The 27,967-nt window shown below is 46.8% G+C and overlaps 1 protein-coding gene across 6 annotated transcripts in view; it reads right to left on the bottom strand.

The window, feature by feature from the left end:
• LOC131490564 (ankyrin repeat domain-containing protein 26-like) overlaps positions 1 to 27,967 on the bottom strand; it is a 246,121-nt gene that overhangs the window by 96,244 nt on the left and 121,910 nt on the right. For 3 of the 6 annotated variants that reach the window (XM_058693065.1, XM_058693068.1, XM_058693067.1), the window contains exons 11-12: positions 6,509 to 6,615; positions 2,509 to 2,579 (exon numbers count right to left, since the gene is read on the bottom strand). In XM_058693065.1, the coding sequence (XP_058549048.1) occupies positions 2,509 to 2,579; positions 6,509 to 6,615 (178 nt within the window). Of the gene's footprint in view, positions 1 to 2,508; positions 2,580 to 6,508; positions 6,616 to 12,774; positions 12,949 to 13,095; positions 13,211 to 18,186; positions 18,630 to 27,967 lie in introns of those variants that run through there. The other 3 variants (XM_058693074.1, XM_058693069.1, XM_058693066.1) reach the window with 3 other exon arrangements.

Genomic DNA, 27,967 nt, shown 5'->3' with positions numbered 1-27,967 from the left:
CTACTGCAAGCCTCTTCCTAGTGAAAAGAAACACCTAAAGAAAAGCAGTCCTTCCCACCCACTGGATGTTGCCATGTGAGAATATGATACCTGGAGCAGTTGCTAATTAGCCACCCCGGAAAGGAGAAATAAAAACACCACCAACTCCAAAATGAACAAGAGACGACTGGGATCCTGATGACATCACCGAACCATCAAAACATTTCTGGTTCCTACTGTTTTCGTCACTGTTAGAAGTCACCTATTATTTGCCGCTAAAAGCATTCTACCGAAGAAACTTCCCAAGGCCCATCGGGTAAGATCTACTCCTTTCTATAGCACTAACAAACTTCCATAAGCTTGTCTTACCTAGGTATTCACCTCATTCCCAACCATTCCCATAGCACACGTTTTCTACCAGCAAAACCCAACTGCTCATAAATCCTGCTAAGTTCACTCGTACACCTTCGCCTCTGCACTGCTGTGTACTCCGCCAAACACGTAATCGTGACACTTTACAAACATTGTCAACCATACAAATGTTGGTCCTGCCAAACATTGTCATTCCGCCTCTCTACCTGGCAAACTGAACTACTCACCCTGCATGCTTACCGTAGATTCTACCCAGTCTTTGAAAACTCTGATTCCTCACCATGAACTTACGGTAACTGGAACAAATGCCAATACAAAGTAACAATGATAATTATAAGCTCCACGAGACTCTGGCACCTAGTTAGCACTAAAGAGAGTAAATAATACAAATGACAGGGATAACAACAAACTCCTCGGGTGCAGAGACTGGTTTTTGAATGTTTGTATTCTACAACGGGGTAACACTTAGTAGCTAAAAGGCACTTAAGAGTGACTTGTGAAGTGAACAAATGGGCGTGAATAAAAATGCTTCCTTTGAAAATTATTTTTAAAAACCACAGAAACTTTTCTGTTTCAAAAACCGCAGGGATAGCTCTATTCTGTTATGAGCACCTTCATGATCCAAACGCTGTCCGCTCGATCTTTGCCTTTCATGTAACTTCCAAAACTGACTTACAGAAGGTCTTTGGTAACAGTCTACCAAGTTAAAGCTTTCTTCCTACTTTTCAGATTGTACAGTGCACTAGGTGCCACAACTAGGGAGCAACAGTAGCATTTGTGTGTGTGTGTGTGTGTGTGTGTGTGTGTGTGTGTGTGATTGTGAAACATCTTTGTGCTTTTATTATAATTCCTGGAGCCCAAGTTGCCCTACTTGAATACTTATGAAGATAAAATCTTGACTAATGGCAACGGAGTATCTGATTCTAACAAAATTACAGTGTCATGACAATTCTCCAAGAAACAGAAGAAAACATTGTTCTAATGAAGTCAACATATCTCATTCTGGATTTGTTGTTGTTGTTGTTGTTTTTAAATATTTATTTATTTTGAGAGAGACAGAGCATACATGTACAGGGGAGGGGCAGAGAGAGAAGGAAAAGGGAAAATGCCACACAGGCTCTGAGCTGTCAGCAAAGAGCCCGACAGAGAAATCTGACACAGGACTCCAACTCACCAACTGTGAGATGATGATGACCTGAGCTGAAATCAAGAGTTGGACACCTAACTGGCGCAGCCACCCAAGCACCCCTCTCTTTCTGTTTTGATTTATGAGGAGTGAAGTTGATAATGGTGAGACCTTGTTGATACAATATGTGAAATAACTTATGCCTCTCAACAGGGCATTGCTTTTCTTCGGTACTACTGGCAGCTATCTGTAAAAAACAATCTCATTGGCATTGCTGCACACTAGCTAAGTTTTGCAGTTCTTATGATTTGCCATTTGTTTATGGTACCAGGAAAGTACTGTAGAATTCCCAGTTTTAGGGCTGGTTCATTTTTTAATGAGACAAATCACTAGGTAACAATATTTACTAAATATAATCCATTTGTAAACATTTTATAAAAGATCCATTTTTATAGCAAGTGCAATTTGTTATAATATGTTTATGGAGGAAACATAAAACATACTAACTTAAAAATCTTTTTTCCTCTGGGCACCTGGATGGCTCAGTTGGTGAAGCATCTGACCTTGGCTCAGGTCGTGATCTCGCAGCTCACGAGTTCGAGCCGCACATTGGTCTCTCTGCTGTCAGTGGTGGAGCCTGCTTTGGATCCTCTGTCTACCTCCCTCTGCCCCACTCCTGCTCTCTCTCTCTCTCTCTCTCTCTCTCTCTCTCTCAAAATTAAATACACAGTTAACAAAGCATTTTCGTATTTATTACACAAAGAGGTCACACGGTATTTTAGGAGTCATGACTAAAATAATGAATTTCTTCTCAGATAATACTGCCTCATATTTTCAATTACCTACAGTTAACTTCTTAAATCATTCTGAACATTAGACTCTAAGGAAAGAAATTAAGAAAGAAAATAAATACACATGCAATTTACACATTGGTGTTCTTTTCTTCATTGTTCTTTCATTACCAAAACACCCTTACTCTGACTTTACCTGTGTTAGGACCACCAAGAGCAATTCACTATGTAAAGTCTTACCTGGATTGCTATTTTGCAAAGAAGTTTTAAGCATGATTTCTTCTTTATGGTGGCAAATTATTTCGTAACTGCTATGTATAAAAAAGGGTGATAAATAATATTACTATCTTAATGCTGACATGAAAAACATTTACCAAATACATCAAATTCTTAGAGTATTTCAAATAATACCAGAGCAAATACCAAAACTTGAATTACCCCATATACTTCAAATTTGTACATTCTAGAAGCTTTTCATTAAGTCTGTACTTAAAGAAGAAAAAAACAGGAAGATGAGCCAGTCATGAATTGAGGGCATTCTAGCTTAGTAAATTAGAACTAGCTTGCCCGGGGCACCTGGGTAGGTAAGCGCCCAACGTTAGCTCAGGTCACGATCTCACGGTTTATGGCTTTGAGCCCCACGTCGGGCTCTGTGCTGATAGCGCAGAGCCTGGAGCCAGCTTTGGATTCTGTGTCTCCCTCTCTCTCTGCAACCACCCCCCACCCCAGCTCATACTCCATCTCCCTCTATCAAAAGTAAATACACATCAAATAGTAATGAGAATAATTAGAATTCGCTTGCCAGAATGGAAAGTGTTTGGAACTCAGAAGTCCTAGCTCTATAACCTATAGCTATTTGTTCTTGGAGAAGCCACTTCTCTTCGGCTCAAAATCTCCCTCTATAAAACAAGGGAAATGACTGCCTTAGTTTACAAGGTTGATAAGAGGATTTAATGAGATATTATACCCAAAACATGGCCTGTCAGGCCATGGCCTCTTAGGTGATGCTCTTTACTCTGGGAAGGGCAAGATGAGACCTTCCATGACCTCAGAAAAGATACTCCACAGGATTTAAAGCGGTGGTCCAGGGGCACCTGGGTGGCTCAGTCCGTTGGGCATCCAACTCTTGATCTCAGCTTGGGTCTTGATCTCAGGCTCGTGAGTTCGAGCCCCATGGTGGACTCCACGCTGGGCATGGAGCCTACTTTAAAAAAAAAGGCAGGTGTACAGATCTACTAACAAAGGAGAAAGGGAAGTCCGATCTCTTCCTGCAGCATCATTTGAACCTCTCTGACAGCTTAAAATGGTCCCAACTAACATCTTCTGGCCAAAAAAAGACAAACAAGATCCTCAAAGGGTAACTCATAAGGAAAGTCTAGGCTAAGGTATGGGTTCCACATAAGGTCTTTGAGCGTGGAGGGACAGGGGTGTATGGCAAAAGCCAGGAGGCCCAGCTGCCCCAACAGGGTGCTGGTGCTTTGGGATAGCTGCTGAGCATATGTGCATGTGCAGTGAACAAAAGAAACTTTGTAACTTTGAAATCTAAGTGTGGATCACCATGAAGACTGGAAAATCTGGATCAGCCAGGGAATCCTGGGAGCAAAGGTCAATCACGACCAGACTGCAGCACCAGTTTCAACAGCAATGCCGCAGAAACAGAATCAAACCAAACTGTAGAATGATCAGATGCCCTTTTGTCCCCTCCAAATGACTTGTGAAAGAGGACTGTCTCTTTGGTCTTAGGGTGCTCCTTAGGTTCTTGGAAAATTCAAGGGACAGAGTACAGGAGATAGCCCTCAAAGGAAAGTATAGGGTCTTCTACAAAACTGAACATTTCAAGACCCAGGTTACTAGTTAGAAAACACAGAGATGTAACATTATTTGTGCCCCATGCAGAGGGGTTATACTTGAAATGAAATGCATAATCCTGGAGGACAAAGGTCTCAAAAGTCCTGAGATAAAGAATCCTGCACACATTCCTACTTCCAACTAGTCTAGTGCTTTGCTTGATTTCTGGCTCATGTTGTGGACTAGCCGACTGCCATTCCAAAACTGCCTGACCAAACTACGAAATCCCATCTGTTACATACGAAGATAACAGTTAAATTATTTTAAACCTCAGTTTAGTAATAACTAGCATTTTAATACAAACACTTACAGATTAAAACCCTTAATATAAGCATATTCATCTGCAGCCCATCCATATACATCTTGAGGAAAAGGGTCAATACCTTGCTGAAGAAGAAGCCTGACTACATTTGTTGAGTCATAATTTACAGCAAGCATGAAGGCTGTTCTAAACTAACAGAGATAACTTCACTCTTAGGAACCTAGAGTTGTTTAAACAGCTAATTTGATACACTTTATCAGGTTAATATCTTGCCTATCTGTTCAGAATCGACCATTTACATGTTTCAGTGTTCATCTTTGTAAATGATCTCCAAGGCTAAAATGAAGGGACAAAAAGGAAGCTTCTTGTCCCACTTGGGGGATGTATTATAGAGTTGCTAATTTAAAGTCCTTTGATAAACAAGAAACTATGCTGAGGTCACTTATCCGAATAGGTAAAGATTTTAAAAACGAATTCCCCATGTCTTCCTTAATCTGATACAGTGCACTTCAAAGCCATCTAGAGGTCACGTAAGTATAGAAACTCTCTGCAGGCTTAAAATGATAATATTTTAATGCGAATGCTAACAAAATAGGCATAATTATAGTTAACAATGCTGATAAGCGTATGGTAGGCACTAAGTTAAATGCTATGTATATAAAATATTATTTACGCACAACCACCCTTGAAGGATATATTATCATCATCCTTTTCATATCAGGAAACATATCTAGTGATGATACGTAACTCTCCCAAGGTCACAACACCTAGCCAGTAGGAAAGCTATGAATCAACCTAGTCTTGTGTGAATCTAAAGCACATCTCTTCCTTCTTTATCACCCACCTATAACTTATCCTCATTAAAGGAAACGTCTATTCAGTTAAAGTTATCTTTCATCTTTCTACTCCTACCAATTAAAAATAAAATCAAAAATACATATACTGGACATGAAAAAGGGTAAAACCTGATGAGACCTGGTAATAGCAATTAATCATCACTTAGAGATCACCTAACGACATCAGTATTCCTCAAAAAAGAAAAAAAAAGCAATTTAAAGAAAAGTGTCATCCAAAAGACAAACCAACTCCTATTTATATTTAATACGCATCTTTTTTTAAACATTTATTTGCTTTTGAGAGACAGAGCTCAAGCAAGGGAGAGGGAGAGAGAGAGAGGGATACACAGAATCCAAAGCAGCTCCAGGCTCCGAGCCGTCAGCTCAGAGCCCGACGTGGGGCTCGAACCCACGAACCATGACACCATGACCACAGCCAAAGTCATAGACTTAACCAAATGAGCCACCCAGGCACCCCAATATACATCTTTGAAGGAAAAATCTATATGAAGTAGAAGTTCTTTTTGTTTTAAGTTTATTTACGATTTATTTTGAGAAAGAGAGAGAGTGCACGCGAGAATGTGGGCAAGGGGCAGAGGCAGAGAGAGAGAGATAGAGAGACAGAGAGAGAGATTGAGAATCTGAAGCAGGCTCTGCACTGTCAGCACAGAGCCTGATGTGGGGTTCAACCCACGAACCATGAGATGATCACCTGAGCCAAAGTTGGATGCTTACTTACCTAACTGAGCCACCCAGGTGCCTCTATGAAGTAGAAGTTTAAAACAATACCATAAAAGGGTTAAGAAGGCCAATATTGTGTCATAAAGTAAATTAAGAGCTGAGAGTCCACCCTTTATAAAACTAATATGAAATCCCTTTAGTTAACACAAAATCATGTGGCAGAAAAAACAAACACACAAACAGAAAAACCCACTGCAGGAGCAACTGGGGGACTCAGTTGGTTGAGCATCAGACTCCTGACCTCAGCTCGGGTCTTGATCTCAGAGTCATGAGTTCAGGCCCAGCGTTGGACTCCAGGCCGAGCATGGAACCTGCTTAAAAATAAACACTGCAAATGACACGAGTCAACATCATCAAGGAATATGAATTCTGCTATACCCTGTTCTTCATGTGGCCCAGTCAGAATAATTGCTTTCTGCCTAACTGGTGATGTGTTGACAGTTTTCACTATATAATTATAAATTAATCTTCTTCTTCTGAAGTTAATCTTCCTGACTTGAAAAATTATTACCACTCTAGAACCATACTAAGGTTTAAAAGAAAACTACCGCACCTTTTTGATTTATCCTCTGCATGTATATTTGCTGCCTTTTCTACTAAAACTTCCACTATTTGCTGTTTGTTTTCATTTACAGCAACTAGAAGTGGTGTGAAGTTATCCTGTAAAAGAGCAAAAACAATTTAGAATTTACAAAATTACACCTTTCCATACGGAATTTTAAAACATACAAAAGATCCTCTAAACTTAAACATATAATACAAAAAGTAAATAAAAAATGGCCTCTTCCTTCCCACCCCTGTGCTTTCACCTGCTGCTGCTCCTCTTTAAAATAGCCCTCCTCCACTGGGGCACCTGGGTGGCTCAGTTGGTTAGGTGACCAACTGCAGCTCAGGTCATGATCTCAGGGTTTGTGAGTTCGATCCCTGCATTGTGCTCTATGCTGACCGCGCACGGCCTGGAGCCTGTTCCAGATTCTGTGTCTCCCCCCCTCTCTCTCTGCCCTCGCTCTCTCTCTCTCTCTCTCTCTCTCTCTCTCAAAAAGAAATACACATTAAAAATTGTTTTTGATAAAATAGCCCTCCTCCACCTTCTTCAACAGATTATATGCAGTCATTCTCCCAAACTCACTTCAAACACTGACTGGTTCCAAGATCGTTGCTTCTATCACAGTACTTATGATGGTATACTGTAGTTATTGTTCCCTGTCTAAACCAAGAGCTTCTTGAGAGCAGGGGCTATTTCTTATCTCTATATCTCCAAACTCCAAAACACAGCAGTAAATGCTTTAAGTACTTTTACTGAACTAATAACCTAAATGATGATCTTTGGAGTTGTGTTTCTTAAATTATCTTCCAAACAATACATACTTTGCCAGAAGGTAAGTACTATGTCCCAATGGAAAGATTTCATGATCACCTATGTTTGAGAAATATTATAAAACTGCATTATATGTCTGGCATTATAGAAATCCATTTAAATCTGCTCAATCCCCATTTGACAATCCTTTTTGTGGCAAACATTCACATTTGAGGAATCAGAGTTTCAGGGATATAGTTTGGAGAGCTTTCCGATAAAGGTGAAGTTTTTCCCCAAGTTATACAAACTTGCTTGTCTTCTGTCAGTGGTATCAGGATCCACTGACATCCGAGATGTCAACGTAAGGCATTCCTGCTCCAAATGGGTCACTAAGGAGATGGGCTCAGAACTCCAAGAGATAAGCTTCAAATGGACTTTGATTCCTTAACATTAAATAGCCCATGGGCTTTCTCCTATTATAAAATGCTAAAGTTTTATCTTAACTGTTAGGAAGCTCAATATGAAATTTTATTCTCAATTATAATAATCCTGGGACCCTAATGCATATCTACTTCTAAAAAAAAACTGTTTGTATCCTAGTGGTATTCCAGTTTCCACTGGAATAGCTACTTACTTTATTTTTTTTTTAATTTTTTTTAACGTTTTTATTTATTTTTGAGACAGAGAGAGACAGAGCATGAACGGGGGAGGGTCAGAGAGAGGGAGACACAGAATCTGAAACAGGATCCAGGCTCTGAGCTGTCAGCACAGAGCCCGACGCGGGGCTCCAACTCACGGACCGCGAGATCATGACCTGAGCCGAAGTCGGCCGCTTAACCGACTGAGCCACCCAGGCGCCCCATCTACTTACTTTATATTTTAGGCAAAATATAAATCGGAAATAAAAATATAATGGCTTAACAATAAAAATTCAAACACTGGTTTCTACAGATCATTTTTAGCATAATGAAAGTGACTACATTATTTGCATTTTTAGGGAACAATGATGAGGAGAAAGAGAATATTGCCTGCAATAGGCATAACCTATTCAACTTTAACCATGATTAATGTAATATGGTTTGCAAATATTCCAATAGGAATACGATTATTCAAATTTTGTTTCTGTTAATGTTTATTTATTTTTGACAGAGAGAGAGAGAGACAGAGCATGAGCGGGCAAGGGGCAGAGAGAGAGGGAGACACAGAATCCAAAGCAGGCTACAGGCTCTGAGCTGTCAGCACAGAGCCCCACACGGGGCTCGAACTCACAGACCGCGAGATCATGACCTGAGCCGAAGTCGGACGCTCAACCGACTGAGCCACCCAGGCGCCCCAGGAATACGATGATTTACAGTACACAGAAGGAAAAAGTGTCTTGTTTTCAAACTAACTTATGGGGCACCTGGGTGGCTCAGTCAGTTAAAAGGCCGACTTTGGCTCAGGTCATGATGTCATGGTTTGTGAGTTCAAGCCCTGCATTGGGCTCTATGCTGACAGCTCAGCCTGGAGCCTGCTTGGGATTCTGTGTCTCCCTTTCTCTCTGCCCCTCCCCCACTCATGCACGTGCTCTCTCTCCTTCAAAAATCAATAAACATTAAAAAAATAAATACAATACAAAAACAACTTAGAAAATCTAACTTGGAAAATTCAATCCTATTCTGAAGACATTAACATAAAATACAAAATATATATTAGAAATCAATATGGATTGCCTTGAAAACCTTGAAATCTTTATCAAAATAGACCATAAAACAGAGGCGCCTGGGTAGCTCAGGCGCCTGGTAGCTTAGATACATACATATATATGTACATATGTATATATGTACATATATACGTATATATGTATATATGTATATACGTATATATATGTATATGTGTTTGTATATGTATATGTATATAGATAGATAGATCATAAAACAGTAATTGCAAACGCAATGCTTATGGAGGCAAAGTAGGTGACTCGAGTAAGTGAAGAACCTAAGTGGGGACAGTAGCAAACTGGAGACACACACGCCTCATATAAAAAGGCAGCCACTGGAATGCATACCAAACAGTAGTATGGGCTCAAAGTAACAGGTATAATTCTATAAGAAAAGTCTGAAATCCAGATTTCTGCATGAGTGCCATAATTTGTAACGTTGACTCAATTTATGGAGGAAACTAAACACATCCAGGGGCCAAATTTAGTCAATAGCCCATGGGTATTTTGGTTATGCATAAAGTAAATATTTGTATGTAAATCTTTCCTGAAGTATCAGTATCACGTTTTACCAAACACTTAGGCCCCAACATGTAATAAAAATTGCTTTTCAGACTCATAAGAGGGGAGCCTGGGTGGCTTAGTCAATTGAGCATCTGACGCTTGACTTCAGGTCAGGTCATGATTCCAGGGTTGTGGGCCTGAGTCCTGCATCAGGCTTGGCACTGAGCTTGGAGCCTGCTTGAGGTTCTCCCTCTCTCCCTCTGCCCCTCTCCCCCACTCACACTCTCTCTGTCTAAAAGAATCACAACAAAAAGACTCGTAACACCCACTTTAAGATTTTTTCCAACGCTTATTAAAATTGCAATCTATCTGTGTTTAATTCTCCCAGACTGTTAAATAGACAAATTAGTTCACAACTATGCTGAAACTAAATTATTAAAACAATTCCCAACTCTATTGTCACTAACTACATTTCCATGTTTAAAACTACCATTTGGATTATGCCAGGGCTATATGAACTTAACAGACATCATAAGACAGTCTGTCACATAACTTCAACTAATAAAAAAGATTCAAGATTTTCTCCTATTGCAATCATGAAAACACTGCTTGTAATAACCAAATGGCTATGAATATGAGAGAGAGAGAGAGAGAGAGAGAGAGAGAGAGCAAGTGTGAGCGAGTGAGGGAGGGGCAGGGAGAGAGACTCATGTGTCTCTGCACCATCAGTGCAGAGCCCAATGTGGGGCTCAAACTCACAAACCATGAGATCACAACCTGAGTGGAAGTCGGATGTTTAATCAACCGAACAACCCGGGTACCCCTCCCTTCAGTAGTTAGCTTTTTTTTTTCTTTTTTAAATGTCCACTTATTTGTGAAAGAGAGAGAAAGAGCACGAGCAGGGGAGGGGCAAAAAGAGAGGGAGACTACAGAATATGAAGCAGGCTCCAGGCTCTGTCTAAGCTGTCAGCACAGAGCCCAACACGGGGCTAGAACTTGTGAACCGTGAGATGATGACCTGAGCCTGAAGTCAGACGCTTAACCGACTGAGCCACCCACACACCCCAGTAGTTCTTAACCAAGAGTTGTAGCACAGTCTCAAAAAAAAATATTTCTAAATATCCATGTCTATGTATACATGTTACTAGATTTACTCAAACTCTTCAGGGGAGAGTTTAGGCTTGTAAAAAAAAAATTGAAACTTCCCCAGGGCACTGGGATTCACCACCACGATTCTAGGTGAGAGCTGGTGCAGCAATCACATCAGTCTCATCTATGTGGCCAACTCCCTCTATCATTTGAAGATTTAGCCAAAAGAATGACTTATCAAACTGCCTTTAATTTCCCTGAGCAGAGGTAGAACAGGGACTAAATGTAGAGACAAAATGCAACTTGATTTCATTACTTTTAAACTTCTTACTTCCCACCAAGATATTCTAGATTTCAGAACAGAGTTTAGACTCTTATCTAAGTGGCTGTTTCTGCCAGAATAGGATTATATGACAGTTAATTATTTGTTCTTTCCTCTCCTTGCCCACTTCATCAACCACCTGTTCACTGCCAATCTGATCTCCTCTGAGTCCTCCTACACTTGGTCTCTAGGCAGGTTTACAACTCACTCTTTCCCTAAGTAACAATTATTCCCCTCGAAAATTGAAGACTCCTTGACTAAACATATAAACTGAAGGGAAAAAAAATAATAAAACAAACAGCCTCTTCTTGTTATTTTCTCTCACTTGCCAAATTTCCAAATTGGCCCACTTAGTTCTTACTGCTCCCTCCTTTCCCCTTTTTCCTCTTAAGCCTTGGCCAATAAAAGATAAATCCCATTTTTATAAATCACTTTTTTATCAAATGTGAACTTGTCAACAGCAGCAATATTTTTTATTGTAAAATGCATTTGTTTTCTTTGAGTTTTAAGACAAAGCCTAGGGCAAATTTTGCTTTCCTGTGTTGTTTTTCACTAATAAAAACAATTGGATGGGGAAAAATATTTGAAAACAAAATAAGTTTTACCTTTAACAAATATATTGTTTTCATAAATATTTGCCATAAATACATAAAACAAAGCAGTATTCTCTAATGTTTCTTAGAAGTATCCTTATTTAAAATGAAATCTTAGGGGTGCCTAGGTGGCTCAGTTGGTAGAGCATCCAACTTCGACTCAGGTCTTGATCTCATGGCTCATGAGTTCATGACCTGCATTGGGCTCTGTGCTGACAGCTGGGAGCCTGGAGCCTGCTTCCGATTCTGTGTCTCCCTCTCTCTCTCTCTGCCCCTCTCCCACTCTTGTTCTGTCTCTGTCTCTCTCTCTCAAAAACAAATAAAAAATAATAAGAAGGAAGAAAGAAAGAACAAAAGAAAGAACAAAAGAAAGAAAGAAAGAAAGAAAGAAAGAAAGAAAGAAAGAAAGAAAGAAAGAAGAAATCTTAGATAAATAAGTTGTTTCCAAATAGTTTCATTCAGAGAATACTTGAACTTCCAAATACGTAAAATTGACCCTACCCGTGTCAACCAAGGGTGTTCCTTCAGGGGCTTCAGCAGTGAGAGGTAATGCATGTCAAAGAAAAGGCAGGTGGGCCAGCAAGTATGGCCATCATCTACTCCCCATGTACAGCTACAACCCTGCTGAGGAGCTACACAAGGTTGAGCGGGAGCTACTCTCTGAAGTGGGACACCCCAACATGGCATATGGCTGGCCGAGTGGCTACCAACACAAGTAGATGCCTTGCTGGATGTCAAGACATGACCTGACCCCAATGCCCTCATCTTCAGAGCACCGGGGCCTGCAGTGCCCAGCACCTACAACCTGTTGCTTTCTCCTCCCGCTTGCACACATCCAAGCTCTCCCTGCTGGGTCTGGGTCTCCATTCCTCCTCCCACCTATCCCCAGCAGCACCCCTTGCCTAAGCCCCTGCATAGCACCCAGCCTCCATCATCACCTCACTCCCCTCACTAGACCTTTAGTCCTTTATGGGCTCTGAGACTACCATCCACTTATAGGCACTAATGGAAACATTTTCTTTCTGGGGTGGAAGGGTGGCTGGGAGATACAACTTTGACCTTTCTGTGGGCACTACCTTTTTCTAGCCCTCCCTGACTTGGCATTGGAGTTATTTCCATGATGACAGGGCCTGATGGATAGAATTCAGTGAGTGAGTGTGTGTGTGTGTGTGTGTGTGTGTGTGTGAAATAAAACATTTTGAGGGTAAAATATTCATGTATATATATATATATAATTTTATATATATATATATATATATATATATATATATATATATATATAAAATTTCAAATAATGTATAAATTAGTTCTTTACCTTATTTCTTGCCTCAGTATTCGCATAGTATAGCAGCAGCTTCTCTATTATGGATATATTATCACCAAAGGCCGCATAATGGAGAGCAGTGTTGCCACTCACATCCCTAATATTTGGATCGGCACCATTTTCCAATAGTATGTTTACACATTTCTCTTCCTGGCACTGTACGGCCTGTCAGTGATATGCCAAGAAACAGAGAATTTAAAGTAAGCATGCCACAGGTTTCACCGATTCGTTTTGTTTCAAGGCAATAAGTTCATTTCATTCTAAGTAATGACATCAAATCCATCTCAGGCAGACATAGCTGCTACTACACACCTTCATGAGAGCTGTCCTGTTTTCATGATCACAGAGGTTAAGATGGCATTTCCTCTCTACTAGGAGGGTCACCACTTCTGGATGGCCATTGGCACAGGCCAAATGGAGAGCAGTCCTAAAAAAGTGAGAGGACTTTTTAGGAAATGATAGTGCACTCTCTCAAAACATGCAGTTAATTCAGGAAATTGTAAACATTAAGTAGCATGTTATTCCTATGCCTCCAAAACAAAGATTCAGTTTTCCTCCGGAGAAAGTACAATATTTAGTAGTGATGACTCCTCACACTAATAAAAGAGCAGCCTGTTTGAAGAGAAAGAGCATGACCTCGGGATTCAGCTCCACTAGGGTTTCAGTCCTAGTTTAACTCTGCCACTCACTAGTTATGGCTTAGACTTATCCTCAATGTCCTCAACAAAAGGGGATAAAAATAGTCATTGTCTCGGGTCACCTGGCCCGAGCATGTAACTCTTGATCTCAGGGTCGTGAGTTTGAAGCCCCACGGTAGGTGTAGAGATAACTAAAAAAATAAAAAAAAAGATAACAAAATAAAATAAAATGAAACGAAATAAAAGAAAATAAAAGAAAATAAATTAAAATAAAATACATAGTAGTTATCTCACAAGACCTCGTTGTGATGCTTAAGTGAGGATCTAATGCAAGTATTTAGAACACTTCCTAGCACAAATAACATCTCAATAGTTGTTGGATAATATAATTTTTACCATTACTACTGCTTTACATAGACAACACTTCAATTAGGTACCTTGATACAATTACACCTACTTTGCAGACATGTTTTAAGGATTAGCAAGAATACTGCATTCCAATGATTCTAAGATGCTCATTTTGTCACATTTTAATATCTCTGACATTGGAATGCAATTTATAACTCACAATGTCTTACAACTGTAACTGGCAGGACTTTAAAAAAAATTTATTGGTACATAAAATAGTGGGACACCATAGAATCTTGGTGCCTTCCATTATGTGAAATGATGGTATATACAATAGGTCTATTGCAGTTCTAGTCATATGATTGGCATTTAAATAAATTTTAGTTCTGAAAAGCATTATAGGAAAAGAGGACTAAATTAACAAAAGGAAAACATTTTTAAGGACTTCTTACTTTGCCTCTCAAGAAAGTTTAAGCCAAAGGAAACTCAGGATTCCAATGACCAGGAACAGCTCATTTTATTAAATATTGAGGTCTACAGATTGTACAAAAATCAAGTATTTCCAATGATCAATATTAGTACTTACTCCTCTCATAAATTTCAAAAGGGCAGGTAAAGGTTATCTTTTACAATTTCCTACCTTCAGAAACTTTGAAAGGAAGGAGGAAAACTTCCATTGAGATTAAGTCCTAATACTTCAGTGTAAAATTTCTCATCTTAGGGGTGCCTTGCCGGTTCAGTCAGTAGAGCATAGGACCTTGATCTCAGGGTTGTAAATTCGCCCCACGATGGGTATAGACATTACTTTAAAATAAAATCTGGTGCAGAGCCTGCTTTCGATGCTCTGTCCCTCCTCTCCCTGTCCCCCTCCCCCTGCTCATGCTTTCACCCTCAACAATAAACAACACTTAAAACATAAAGTAAACAAGATAAAAGCTGGGGCACCTGCTGGGTGGCTCAGTCTGTTAAGCGTGCAGCTCTTGATTTGGGCTCAAGTCACGAGCTCATGTTCACTGGCTCAAGCCCCGTGCTGGGACTCTTTGAAAAGTGTATTGGAAAAGTTCCTGCTTTCAGCACGGGGTCTGCTTGGCATTCTCTCCCTGTCCCTCCATTCCCCCCACCCCCACCCCCACCCCACCCCTCTCAAAAAATAAATAAATAAATAAATAAATAAATAAACTTAAAAAAATAAAATCTTTAGAAAATAAATCAGTAAAATTTCTCATCCTGCTCATACTGTGCAAAATGAAGTCTTTGAGAACAAAAGGATCTTGGGTAGAGCATGTCCGCTATATAATATATGTGCAGGTTCTAGTTGATAAATAAACGGATGGAAAGAGTGGATAAATACAGTTGGAGAGTTCAATAGTTTTAAAGAAAAGGTATATAAAGGAAAGCATACTTCTGAAACAGTAAATAATCACTTACATTTGCTAGGGCTTATTTTTTTTCATAAGCACACAACTAATATATTTTATTTTCATGATTAATATAAATCATTTACCTATTACATGTAATAAAGCTACCTATAACAGAAAACATATGTATATGCTTAATATATGCATAATAAAATCTGCAAGTGCAAATAAAAATACTCCCTTTACTTCTGAAGAGGCCAAAAGTTGTCCAGATATGCCAATCCTCAAAAGACATTTTAATTAACTCATTTTTCTTATTTTACATCCAAAAATATTTTGTAACACAAAGTGAGAAATTATTTTTATGTATATAAGATTCATATTCTTGCTCTTCTCCAGGATTACTTCAACGATAATAAACCCTTTCTGTTGATAATAAACTTTTAATAGGACCTTTATACACCTTTTCCTGTAGAAAGCACAGATTTTCTTTGAAGGAAAAGACAAATGCATGTAAATACAAAGGTTCAGAAATCACAAATGTCATCACATTTTGTGCATTTTTGGGCTTAACATAAAACCATAGTCTGCTTGTGTGTACCTATGATCACACTGATTTTTGTTCTCACTTGATGGATCAACTAAAGCACAGCTCTGCGTCTCTGTGTATATCTATTATCTATGCCACCTTCAATGATCACATATCCATCTTATGGATGTAATGCCATTTACTTATAAAAGCCATTATACGAGTTCTTCTTAATACATTGCTATTTTAAATAGTGCTGAGAAAAGCAAAATGTATGTCATTTATCCCTAGTGATTTCTCAAAGATATTTTAGTAGAAATAAAATTGATGGGTAAAAGGAATACATATTTTTTTTTAAATTTTTTTTTTCAACGTTTTTTATTTATTTTTGGGACAGAGAGAGACAGAGCATGAACGGGGGAGGGGCAGAGAGAGAGGGAGACACAGAATCGGAAACAGGCTCCAGGCTCTGAGCCATCAGCCCAGAGCCCGACGCGGGGCTCAAACTCACGGACCGCGAGATCGTGACCTGGCTGTAGTCGGACGCTTAACCGACTGTGCCACCCAGGCGCCCCGGAATACATATTTTTTAAATGTGGTACTTACACCAAATTGTCTATTGGAAAGCCGAAAACAACTTAAACTTTAAGCGGCAGTGTAAGCACCATCACTCTATTTTCACAAAGGTTGTAGATGGAAAACGGTATTTCAGTCCCTTTTTAACTTAAATTTCTTTTTTCCCAGGGACACTATATTTCCCTATGTCCACTGGTCCCTTGTAGATATGCAAAGAAGTACTTTGCATGATTTCAAATTACAGATTTTTTCTTTGTTTTGATTTCAAAGACTTCCCTGTAAAACCAAGATATATCCTGTTGTCTGATACAAATATGTTGTAAATATTTGCAAGTGCATTGTCTTTTATTTTAATAATATTATTTTCTGATAGAGGCTTTTAGGTTTTTATGTTGCTAAACCAATCTCCAGAATTCTTGATTTAAATTTTTTTTTAATATTTATTTATTTTTGGGAGACAGACACACAGCGTGCAAGCAAGGGAGGGGCAGAGGGAGAGGGAGACACAGAATCTGAGCTGTCAGCACAGAGCCTGAAGCGGGGCTCGAACCCACAAAGCACGGGATCATGACCTGGGCCAAAGTCAGACCGCTCAACCGACTGAGCCACCCAGGGGCCCCGATTTTTTTTTTTTTTGAGAGAGAAATAGAGAGACAGAGAGAGAGAGAGAGAGAGAGAGGGAAAGAGAGAGAGAGAGGCCAAACAGAATCCCAAGCATGCTCCACATTGACAGCAGGGAGCTCGGTGAAGGGCTTGAACCCACGAACCCCTGAGATTATGACCTGAGCCGAAATCAAGAGTCAGAGGCTTAACTGACTGAGCCACCCAGGCACCCCCCGAAAGTCTTGCTTTTCAAGTCATTTTTAGGATGGGTAAAGAGGCATTTGTGGGTGTTTTTTCTGTTACTTTTCTTATTTTGCATATTACAATTTTTAAATTTATATCCCATCTGGAACCTATTTGAGGGAGATAAAATTCTAACAAGTTTTCTCCAAATCGGCTGTTTTTCCACTACTTACGAATAATTCGCCTTTTCCTACTAATATGAAAGGTCACCAGTATCAAATTCTAAAGTCTTATGTATATTTGAGCGTTGGTCATGTTCTACTCTGCACCACTCCTTTATCTGTCTTTTCAGCTGTTTGTAAATGAATAATTTGTGGAAATTTCAGGTACATTTGGATATCTGGAAGGGCAAATCTACCTCCTATATAAAAACATAAGTTCTTAGGTTAATTCCAGTTCGTTAACATACAGTGTTCTATCAGTTTCGGATGTACAAGACAGTGAGTCCAAAAATTTCCTTAATGACATCACAAGAAGAGCCTGTGTAGTTCAAAATTCTTAAAACCAGGATGCTTTCATTTGCTTTACCTAAAACTGACAAATACAGGAAGGGTACACATTTTGAGAAAAAGGAGTCCTCCTATTCAGAGCCATCTTCCACTTCAAAAGGTCCTTCCAAGGTCCCTCAGTAAATAGCACACATACCTAAGTGTACACAGACATAAACTGGATACTGGATTCTGTCCCAAGAATTTCTAGCCCAGAAGTTGATTACAGGAATTATTTCTCCCATTACGCACTTTTCTATGTATGGCATTATGGTATGAAAATGAGTCCATTAAAAACAACATGTTGCCGACACTTAATTTCGTGTGTATTACTATTGAAATGTGGGTAAATCACGTCAAACTTGAGAGTCAAGTGATCTATTCAGGAATTAACGTGTACGTGCCAGGGCAGCTGAAGATTTTGTTTTTGCCGCTCACGCTGTCGGCCTGGGTGCTAGACCACGTAGGGTTCCCACGACCGAGGGGCAGCAGGACCTCAGGAGGGAAGAGAAGCCAGATCCCCGAGGGAGGGCTCGGACGCACAGGTAGAGCTAGGCCAGGTGTGCTCTTCTCCCAGGTCCGTCCCGCCTCCTCCCTGCCAGCCTCCAAGCCCCTATTACCTGTTCATCTTGTCTCTATCATCCACGCCATTTTCCCCCAAGAACAGAATCTGCTGCACTTGCGCTACGTTGCCCACGCAGGCAGCCTTGTGGATCTTTCTGAGATCTCTGTCTGGGACGTGGTAACCCAGCAGTGAGTTGTCAATTCTATTATTCTTCTGCCCAACGCCCCCGCCCTGCCTCGGCAAGCCAGAAGCAGAGCCCAAGGGCGACGGGCCTTTCTCCCTCCCGAACCCCGAAACCCTCTTCATTGCGAAGCCTGCGGGCTCCACAGAGACTTCACCCCGCCCTCCCTTTCCACTACCTCCCGAGCCCAACACTAGCGCCGGAGATAGGCCAAACCCGCCTGGCCACAACACCCCAGCAGTGAGGATCCGCGTTTGGGTAGCTGCCACTTCTCAGCAACCCGCCGCAAGCAATACCGCCAAACACAAGCGCGCTTGCGCACTTCAGAAGAGGCAGTCACTGCGCGTGCGCACAGAGGCCTAACTGTCAACGGTACCCACAGCTCCGACGCCCACCCCCGCACGCCCAGCGCGGCGCAGCGAACGAAGGGGAGGGGGCTCCGGTGGGGAGTAGGGGGTGGGGCGGGGGCCCAGGCCGCGGAACCCAGCGGGAGCCAGCACCTTGCTCGCTACGCTCCGGTGTCACCTCGGCACACTTCCCGCCCCACGCGCGCTTCCGGGGGGCCCCTCCCCCGCGCCGCAGCCCGGGGTGCAGCCAGGCGGCCGTGCCCGGACCGCGGGAAGGGGTGGAGGTGGGGGCGTGAGGCGGGGATAGGGACCGGGCCCGGCGATGCCCGGGAAGCCTGGAGCCCGCTGCAGCCGCCACCGGATCCCGGGATGGGGCGAGAGGCTGCGGCGGAAGCCAGCATCTCCCAGCCTGGGGCTCCGGGGCCGCGGAGCCAACGATGCCGCCGCCGCCGCCGCGGCCGCCACTGCCTCCACTGCTGAGACCAGGCTGGAGATGGGTGAGTTGACCCTGGCGTCCCGGGGGACCCGCGCTGCAGCCCCTCCATCCACGCACTCCTGGCCCTCCGCCTCCATCTCCGTGCTCCCGGCACAACCCCCACCCCACGCCGTCAGGGCTCCCACAGCCCCCTCCCTCCCTGAGAGTGACCCCAGGTACGGGAGCGGGAGCGGGAGTCCCAGGCCCTAGGGTTGGGCGCTTCGAGACAGGGAGGTGGGGGCGGGATGCCAGGGAGACTACTCGGCTCCGACGCGCCCCCACCCAGGCCCAGCGCAGTGCAGCGAACGGAGGGGAGGGGGCTCCAGTGAGGGGGGGGGCAAGCGGCGGAACCCAGCGAGAGCCAGCACCTCTGCTCGCAGTGCTCGGGTCTTGCCGGGGCACCCTTCTCGCCCCACGCTCGCCTCCCGGGGGGCCCCTTCCCCACGCCGCGTCCCGGGGTGCAGCCAGGCGGCCGTGCCTGGACCGCGGGAAGGGGTGGAGGTGGGGGCGTGTGACGGGGATAGGGGCCAGCCCGGGGCCGCGACGCCCGCGATGCAGGGCGCCAGACGCAGCCGCCACCAGAGACTGAGATGGGGCAAGAGGCGGTGGCAGATGCCAGCATCTCTCTGCCGGGGGCCCTGGGGGCTGCGGAGTCGCCGCTGCCCCCGCCGCTTCTGCCTCGGCTGCTGAGACCAGACTAGAGATGGGTGAGTTGACCCTGGCGTCCCGGGGGACCCCCGCCGCAGCCCTTCCATCCAGGCACTCATGGCCCTGTGCTTCCATCTCAGCGCTCCGGGCCCAACACCCACCCCGCCAAGCCATCAGGGCTCCCACAGCCCCCTCCCTCCTGAGCGTGACTCTAGGGGTGGGAGTGGGAGCCCCGGGACCGGGGGTTGTGGGCGTCGAGACAGGGAAGTGGGGACGGGATTCCAGGGAGACTACTGGGCTCTGACGCCCCCTCCCCCAACCTGGCTGGCCCCAGGAACTTTCCCAGGCCCCAGAGGGCAAAGCCTCATGCCTTAGATCCCCTCCCTAGGCCTGGGCGGGGGGCGTCCCCGAGGCGCGGGACTCAAAAGGCGCTTTGTGCGCTGTGCCCCCCACCACCCAAGCCTCCGGAGCGGTTCCGGAACAGGGCGGGTGCGGAGGCTGGGAATGGGGCTGCTTGTGGGGACCAGGCGGAGGGGCGTGGGGAGAGCACCCCTAGTCCTTTCCTTGGGGTTGGGGCGGGGGCGGGGCGCAGCAAGGCTCAGGCGCTTTTCACTGCACTGCCCAGGGTGGGGAAGGGAACCTGGCTGGGGGAGGGCGCTATCAGTATCTGCAGATAGTGAGTTCTGGAAGCTGGGGTGGGGAGGAGAGCTTGTGTGTAAGTGGGAACGGTGGCGCCTGAGCTGGGTGGGGTGCCAAGAGAAGCAGAGGTGGGTCTCAGCCAGCCCTAGTAGTGGGAGGTCAGGTGACTCTCCTGGCTCTGGAAGACTCCCTAGAAGGCCTGTGGGCAGGAATACTACCCCAGAGAGACCCCCTCCATGGCCCCCCAGAACTGGCACTGCCCCAACCCCATAGCACTCCTTGCCACTCCTGGGACACCAGTCCTGACCTGCCTTGATGGGAGCTGTGGATACTGGTGGGTCACCTCCCTGGGCAGGGCAGGTACTGAAGATCCAGGCAGGCCTCCGGGTGCTGAGGAGATAGGCACAGGGTCTTGGTAAAGTTTGGAAGAGGTTCTGGCAGCCCAGGGAGGAGAGAGAAGTTGCTGGAAGAGTTGACTTGCTCAGCACTGAAGGGAAGGGCACTCTAGGTAGAGGGAATGGCTGGAGCAGAAGCTGTGAGATGTGAGCGCCTGGTCGGGGTGGAGAGTTGTGGAAGTGGGGCGCTGGTCAGGCACGGGAATGACCCTCGTGAACGAAGGGAAGGAGGGCCAGGTGGAGGTGAGGTGTCAGGCCATCCCAACGAGCTGGCACAAGCAAGCTCCCAAGGACACTGAGGCGCTGATGGGGCGGGCAGTGCTGGCATCTGGCACAGCAGGCCCTCTGGGAGTCTGCCCAGGGTCCCTGCTGTGGTCAGGACTGCTTGGCCCACATCTGCCGGTGGCTGGACTACCCCAAGCAAGTCTGCTTTCTGAGTCTCAGTGTCCACGTCTGTTAAACGGGGAGACTCCTCCACAGGGTGTTGTGGGGAGGTCTGCATGAGGTGATGAGTGTAGGGAGCCCAGCACCTGAGAAAGCCTCGGGAAATCCTTGGCCGCTGTGCCAGTTTGCATACCTGGAAAACGGGGGCGTTGATGTCAGCTGGTGGGCCAGGCTCACTTTATCCGGTGGCGATGAGGATCCTGTGAGGGCTGGATGTGACCCAGGGAAGCCAGGGGCTGGGGGCACTGCAAGTCCGTGTGCTCATGCTATTCTGGAAGAAGAGAGAAGCAGTGGGCGGTGGCCGGGGCGGGGTGGTCCTCCTTGTGCCCCCATGGGCACCTTAGCCATGGCATTCAACGGACCCTGCTGTGTTCCCCAAGGCCAAAGCCTCTTTGTTCTCCATGCTGCACGATGCACCCCTTCCTCCTAGTCAGCCCTAGCCCTGCACATGGGGGACCAGGGCTCCCTTCCAGAAGGGTCTTCAGACACTGAGACCAACAAACACAATATCTTCCTGTGAGGGGCACTGTCATGGGCAGCCGGGTAGAGAGGACACAGACCTTAGCCCCAGGAGAATGGAATGTAGTTGGGCAGCAAAACCAGTCGGGTCTCCATGGTCTTGCTTAGCCCTGTGCTGGCTGCTTAAGGGTGTGGGGGGGGGGCGGGGGGGTTGGGAGTTGCAATAATTGCACCATGGGACAGTCAAGGGCAGAAGTGAAAAGCAAGGACTCCAGATCCAGTGGCCCAGGTTCAAATCTCAACTCTGCCACTTCTTACTGTGTGAACGTGGACTGGTGACTCTGCCTCTCTGTGCCTGTTTCCTTGCTTCTGAAATGGGAACGAGGCTCACTAGTGCTATTTGAACAGCTTGGTTCAGTTTCTAGTGGGCATTTACACCCCCTTTTCCAGAATGGGTCTCCCAGTTCACCCCTGCCTCCTGGAAGACTACACAGCCTGCTCCAGTAGGCTATCGTCTTCCTTTTGTGTGTGAGTCCCTATAGGCGGGGGCCTGCCTTTCTGTGTCCGTTGCTTGGGCAGGGGACAATGGTGTGCTGGCAACAGGCCCTCTGGGAGAAAAAGGTACCTGATCAACAGCGTTGGCAGGTTTCCATGGTGCAAATCTTCCAGCAAGGCCCATTTGAGGCTACCAACAGCTTCACCATCTGGCAGTGGGAGCTGGTCCATGCCAGCTTTAGCACCCAGGCATTCAGTAGGTGCTTAATAAATGATGGTTGAATAAGGACAGAAGGCTCCAAAGACTTGGAGAGCTGCCAGGCCATACTGTAGCTGAGAGAGGGAGGCATCAGACAGGCTGAGGCCAGGACAAGAGACCACTCTGAATAAGTAACCTGTGGTGAGATGGAGGGCAGAGGGGAAGGAGGACTGATGTCCTCCCTTCCTGGGAACCTCTGTACCTCTGACCCTGCGTCACTTCTGCTCTGGATCCTCTTGACCTTGGCCTGGTTTGGGCTGTCTGCACAGAAGGACCTAGCTGGATCCCAAGCATTAACCTGACAGAGCTCTGAGAAATGGTCCAGACGGGTCTCAAACGTCAGATTCTATTCCCTTGCTTATGCTGTTCCCTCTGCCTGAATGTCTGTTCCACCCACCTCTTCCTATGTGCCCTGAAACTCTGTCACCCTTCAAAAGCCTCCTCCACCCCAATCCCACAGTCCCTTCTCCCCTTCTGCTGTTCCTCTGGCCTTACAGCCCCTCTCATGTGCACCCTGCCTGCCCATAAAAATATTAGTAGCTAACATTGTATCTGTACAGCAACCTGTGATAGAGGTACCGTGATAATCCCTTTTGTAGATGGGGGAATGGAGGCTCTGTCTTGTTAACGATCACCCATCCTTTGCCTCTCGGCTTGAGCATCCGTTCGTTGTGCAGGGAGGCTCCTTGCTGTGGGCTGGGCAGAGCACCACTTCTCTTTCTTCAGTGTGTTTGCTGTGGCATGTTCCACTAGGCCGTGAGTTCCCTATCCTATAGGAGCTCTAATGAATGAATGAATGAATGAGTGAATGAATGAAAATGAATGAGTGAATGACTTTCAGCCCCAGGGAGCATCCCTGTTCTTTTACCCATTCCTCCTCCCTTTTCATCCCTGTGGGAGGAGACGGACGCTCCAGAGGACAGCCTCACACCATGGAGGGATGGTCACAGGGACCCTGCTTAGCCACACCTGCCAGAGGGAAGGGGAAGTGAGGCTTCGGGCGGGGCCGAAAGCAGGCATGGTAGAAGGGTAGTGGACCACCCTCCTGTGGTCTAGAGTGGGGCTGACATGGGCCCACAGCCCTGCCTGTAACCCAGGAAGTTAACGGGGTCCCCAAATACTTTTTCTTGCACCGCCCCAAGTGGAAATTCCCCTGTTGGCCCACTTATTTTCATTTTATCTAGAAAAATAAAGTCGGAAAGAATCATTCCCACACCCTAATTACTCCTTTGCTTTCTGAATGTAGAGCCGGTTTGGCTCTAGACTTTGGCTCCTGCTGAAGGAGGAATCCCCTGGCAGGGGCAGGGTGAAGGCCAAGGCAGGAGGCCAGAGTCTGCGCTGACACTGGGGCCTCCTCAGGGTCTGCCCTCCACTTGCCCTCTCCTAGCAGGCTGGGAACTTCCCAGAAGCAGCAGTCCAGATGGGGGTCTGAGCGAGGGAGGGTGGCCAGAGGCAGTCTCCAGGATTCTGGTTGACCGAGACCCATAATGGATGACTTCCCAGGCTGTTCTACCCCACCTCGACCTCTGAGTCATGATAATTTGCTGCTATATCGAGCACTTACTATGTGCTGGGCACTGGGCCAAGCACTTTGTCTGCATCATCCCAGCTATGCCTGCTAACTTCCCTTGAAGCAGGTACTATTATTCTCCCCATTTGGCAGTTTGAGGGTGCCTGGGGGCCGGGAAGTGGCGGGGCTGGGATTGTATCCAGCCTGTAGGACCCCCAGAGGCTGAAGGGGCCCCTCAGATAGGCCCCTCAGTCACTCAAAAGGGAACGGTCTCTGAAGCCTGGATGCCCGAGACAACCACGTCACTGGTGTCCTGGCCTCCAGGCCACCCTCCTTGTGGCCCTGATTGCCACTCCCTTCTTCCCCATAGTCCTGGGGCTCTGCCTCTGGAAGCCCCGTGTAGCCTCACCTGGGCGGCTTGGGGAAAATACAGATTTCCCAGGCCCTGCCACACCCTGGTGAGTCAGAATCCCACTGCAGGAGAGGGGGCTGGAAACCCAGATTTTAAAATGTTGTCCTGGGGATACAGAGGCCTGTTGACTCCCAGAATCCCTGCCCGGCCCAGTGGTGTTCAGGCTGCTTTAAGAGACTCCCTTGCCCTTAACCCAGATCCCTATGACCCTGCCCCCACTTGTGTTCTCAGCCTCTGCCCCCTGCTACCCTAACCCAGCTCTGCACACACCACACCACACTGACCCCCCCCCCACGCCCCAATTTGCCTTTATCCAGGCACCTGCTGCCGCTGTTTCCTTCTGGAAACAGGTCCCAGCTGGCCACAGACCCCACAGAGCTTGTGTAATACTCTGGACCGGTGGATCGCGGCCCCGCTCTTGCTAGCCCGGGCCTGGCACACAGCCTGGGGGAATGGTGGTGGGTGAGCGATGGTGGCCGGGGAAGGTGGAACAAGGGAGGGCTGCCCATGACAGGTGGGCCTTCTAGGCTGGGCGCACAGGCACTCTCTGGGGGCCGGCACCTTGCCTAACATGCAAAAGGCAGTTGATGACTGTTTCTTAACTGCTTAATGAATGGTGATGGGTCGTGTGACAGGTGAGAGCCACTTTCGGCAGCAGTGCAGATTGGCCGGTTTAGGCAAAAGATGGAGAAGGTGCCTTCCGGGCCATCTCTGAGGACCGTGAATATTAATGGTCCGAACTCATTATGGCTCGGATGGGAGTGGGGCTGGTGCTTTCTTGCTTGATTTCATTTTAGTATCTCAGGAGCCCTGGGAGGGGGTGCTGATGTAATCCTTATTTCGTTCAATGGAAACTGAGCCCTAGACAGGTGACTTAGTAGGGTCACACAGCTGGGAGGGGGTCCTGCAGAACGGAGCCTTGCCCGTTGTGCGAAAAAAAATCAATGAGTCTGTACTCTAGAGTTTATGAAGCAGTAACACCTTATCTCAGTTGGTTCCAGCTGTGGCTTGGAGGTGTGGTTCTACGTTTTCACCTATGCCCACATCCCAGCGTCAGAAAACCTGCATCCAGGGGCCTTCTGTGTCTGTAAGGGGCAGTGGTGGGAAGAGATCCCGCCTCCGTGCTGGCGGGAGAGAGAAACAAAGAGGCAGTGTTGGGGGCTCTGGCACATAGTAGGTGTTTGGGGACCCCTGTGGTCAGTTCAGGCAGAGCCAGCTCTGGTCCCATCTGGACCTTGGAACAGCCCAGATCAGTCTTCAGTCTTTGAGCCAAGGCCCACAGGGTGTGGGTGACGGGTCCAAGGTCATACCTGCCATAAGGACTAGAGCAGAGGGTGTGAGGCTCCTCCACCACGGCCGAGAGGTCCAGGGAATGGGTCAGGGGGATTCTGTCTGTGCGGGATGACCTCTGTCAGAGCCAATAAACCACAGAGCCTGGCCCCAAAGGGTCCCCAGGCAAACCCCTCTCAGGGGTGTCCAGGACTGCTGTGGGGCCTGGCGTGTTATTGCTGTCACGGAAGTTCGGGGCCATACCTGAGTAGGGGCAGTGGTCCTGTAGCCACCAGTGGGGGATGTAACAGACTCTGTGGTCTGCCTCCAGGCACTGGCATGTAGGGATGGCGAAATGCACCAGCACCCCTCCCAGACTAGAAATCCAGGTGCTGGCTTCCCCCACACACCCCCCCCTCACCCCCACCCCGCCCCGCCGCTGGGCCTTTGCAGATGCTATCCCTCTGTCTGCAGTGGCCTTCCCCTCCTCTCCTGGAAGGTGCTGGCTCATCCTTTAAGACCCCTCCAGGAAGCCCTGCCTGACTCCCACCCCAAGGGCCAGGCTGACCCGCCCTGCCAGGATTTCCATCTGGCTGCTCCACAGGATGCTGAAAACCTTGAGGGCCTGGTCTGAGATGCCAGTGGAGTGGACAGGGAAAGCAGCTGTAAGGTGCAGCCCAGTTCAGGCGACTGTCCCTGCAGCCCAGAGAGGAGACCAGGCTGGGGAGCCTTGAGGCCAGATAGCTAGCCAAACATGCCCATTTCACAGAGGGAACGTTGAAGGCCCGAGGTCCTTGGGACTGACCTAGAGCACCCTGGGGAGTGGTTGGTAGTCCCTTTGTGGCTTGTAAGAGGAGAGCCCAGGGCTATGTGGCCGTACCCCTCCCCCACACCGGTCCCCAGCTGGAGCATTTGTCTGCAGGATCCAGGTCAGGTCTGGGGGGGATGGGAAGAAGCCCAGGAGAGCAAAGTCCCCAGGGCTCAGGTCTGCACTCAGTCTTCCCATGTGGAGGACAAAGCTCCTTAGAGAAAATGCTTGCTGTCCTAAAGCTGGCAGGAAATGCACATTGATAGCTCATTCCAGCAAGAAGGTATGCGGGGGGGTGGGGGGGAAGCCTGTGAGAACTTAGGCCAAAATGTTAGCCCCGGGGATGGTGGGCGATATTAGCCTTCTTTCGCTGTGATTTTCACATTTCCTAGGTTGTAGGTGAAACCTTTATAATCAGAAAAATGAAGTTACCATGGAAAGGAGAGAGGGCTAAGAAAAGGTGCCCTGAAAACAGCCAGCTCCCCCGTGGGACCCTGAGGGACCCTGGCCCCGGGCCCATCCCCCAGAACAGGCGCGCCTGGGGCAGACAGCTTAGCCCATGTGTCTCTCTTTCTCGGAATTTGGGTCAGCGAGAGTCCAGACCTGGGGCTACTGGGATGTAGCACACCCAGAATTCCATTCAAACCTCTGCTGTCCTTCCTGTCGTGCGGGTTAGGCCTCAGGGCCCTCCCCTTCCCACCTCCACCTGGAAAGCCACCCCCCCCACAACCCCAGGCTGACCTCTGCCCCTCCCAGCCAGAGGTGGCCCTAGGGCTATTTGCTTCACCTCCATCCGGGTGCCCAGGTGGGTGCGTAGCACAGTTGACTGCCTTCCTTACCGACTCTGGCCCCAAAGTGCCTTTCCAGGGGGTTCTCCTACAATGTAGTCAAGTTCAACCTCGTGGAAATGGTCTTTGGAATCACAGCTGAGCCTTGATCCTGGGTGAGGATTCGATCTCCGTCTCCCCCATGTACCCAGTACAGAGCACCCATTCATTCGGTCAGCTGTTATTCAGCCAAGTGCCAGGGCCCAGGCTACATGCCAGGGGCACAGATCTGCTGACTTGAGGGTGTGACGTGTCCGTGTTTTTGAGCACGTGTTTTGTGCACATCACCTGCACGCACACACAGCGTGAGCATCTCTGTCATATGTGAACTCTGGTCTTTGAGGCTGTGACAGTGTGTAATCCTGCCGGGACTCTGGGCACACCTGGTTAATTCATTCTGCAAGTGTTTAACAGACACCCACTAAGGAAGTACCAGGCTCTGACCCCAAAGAAACATGACCCAAGGTCTCTGTCCTCAGGAAGTGCTATCTTGGGGGCCGTCGCAGTGCCGACTGGTGGGGGCAGAGGCTGGCAGGGCTGGGGGTGGTCAGAAACGTGGTCCTGGAGACACGGGGAAGGGTGTTCCTGCCCAGCTGTGAGGATGATCTCCAGTATCCCCTTCAGCCCAGTGATCTGGGGCCTGGGACAGGCCTCTCCGGCCATTTTCA

This window comes from Neofelis nebulosa, chromosome 11 (genome assembly GCF_028018385.1).
Source record: "Neofelis nebulosa isolate mNeoNeb1 chromosome 11, mNeoNeb1.pri, whole genome shotgun sequence".
NCBI classification, from domain to species: domain Eukaryota; kingdom Metazoa; phylum Chordata; class Mammalia; order Carnivora; family Felidae; genus Neofelis; species Neofelis nebulosa.
This window is presented reverse-complemented; position numbering and strand designations above follow the sequence as displayed.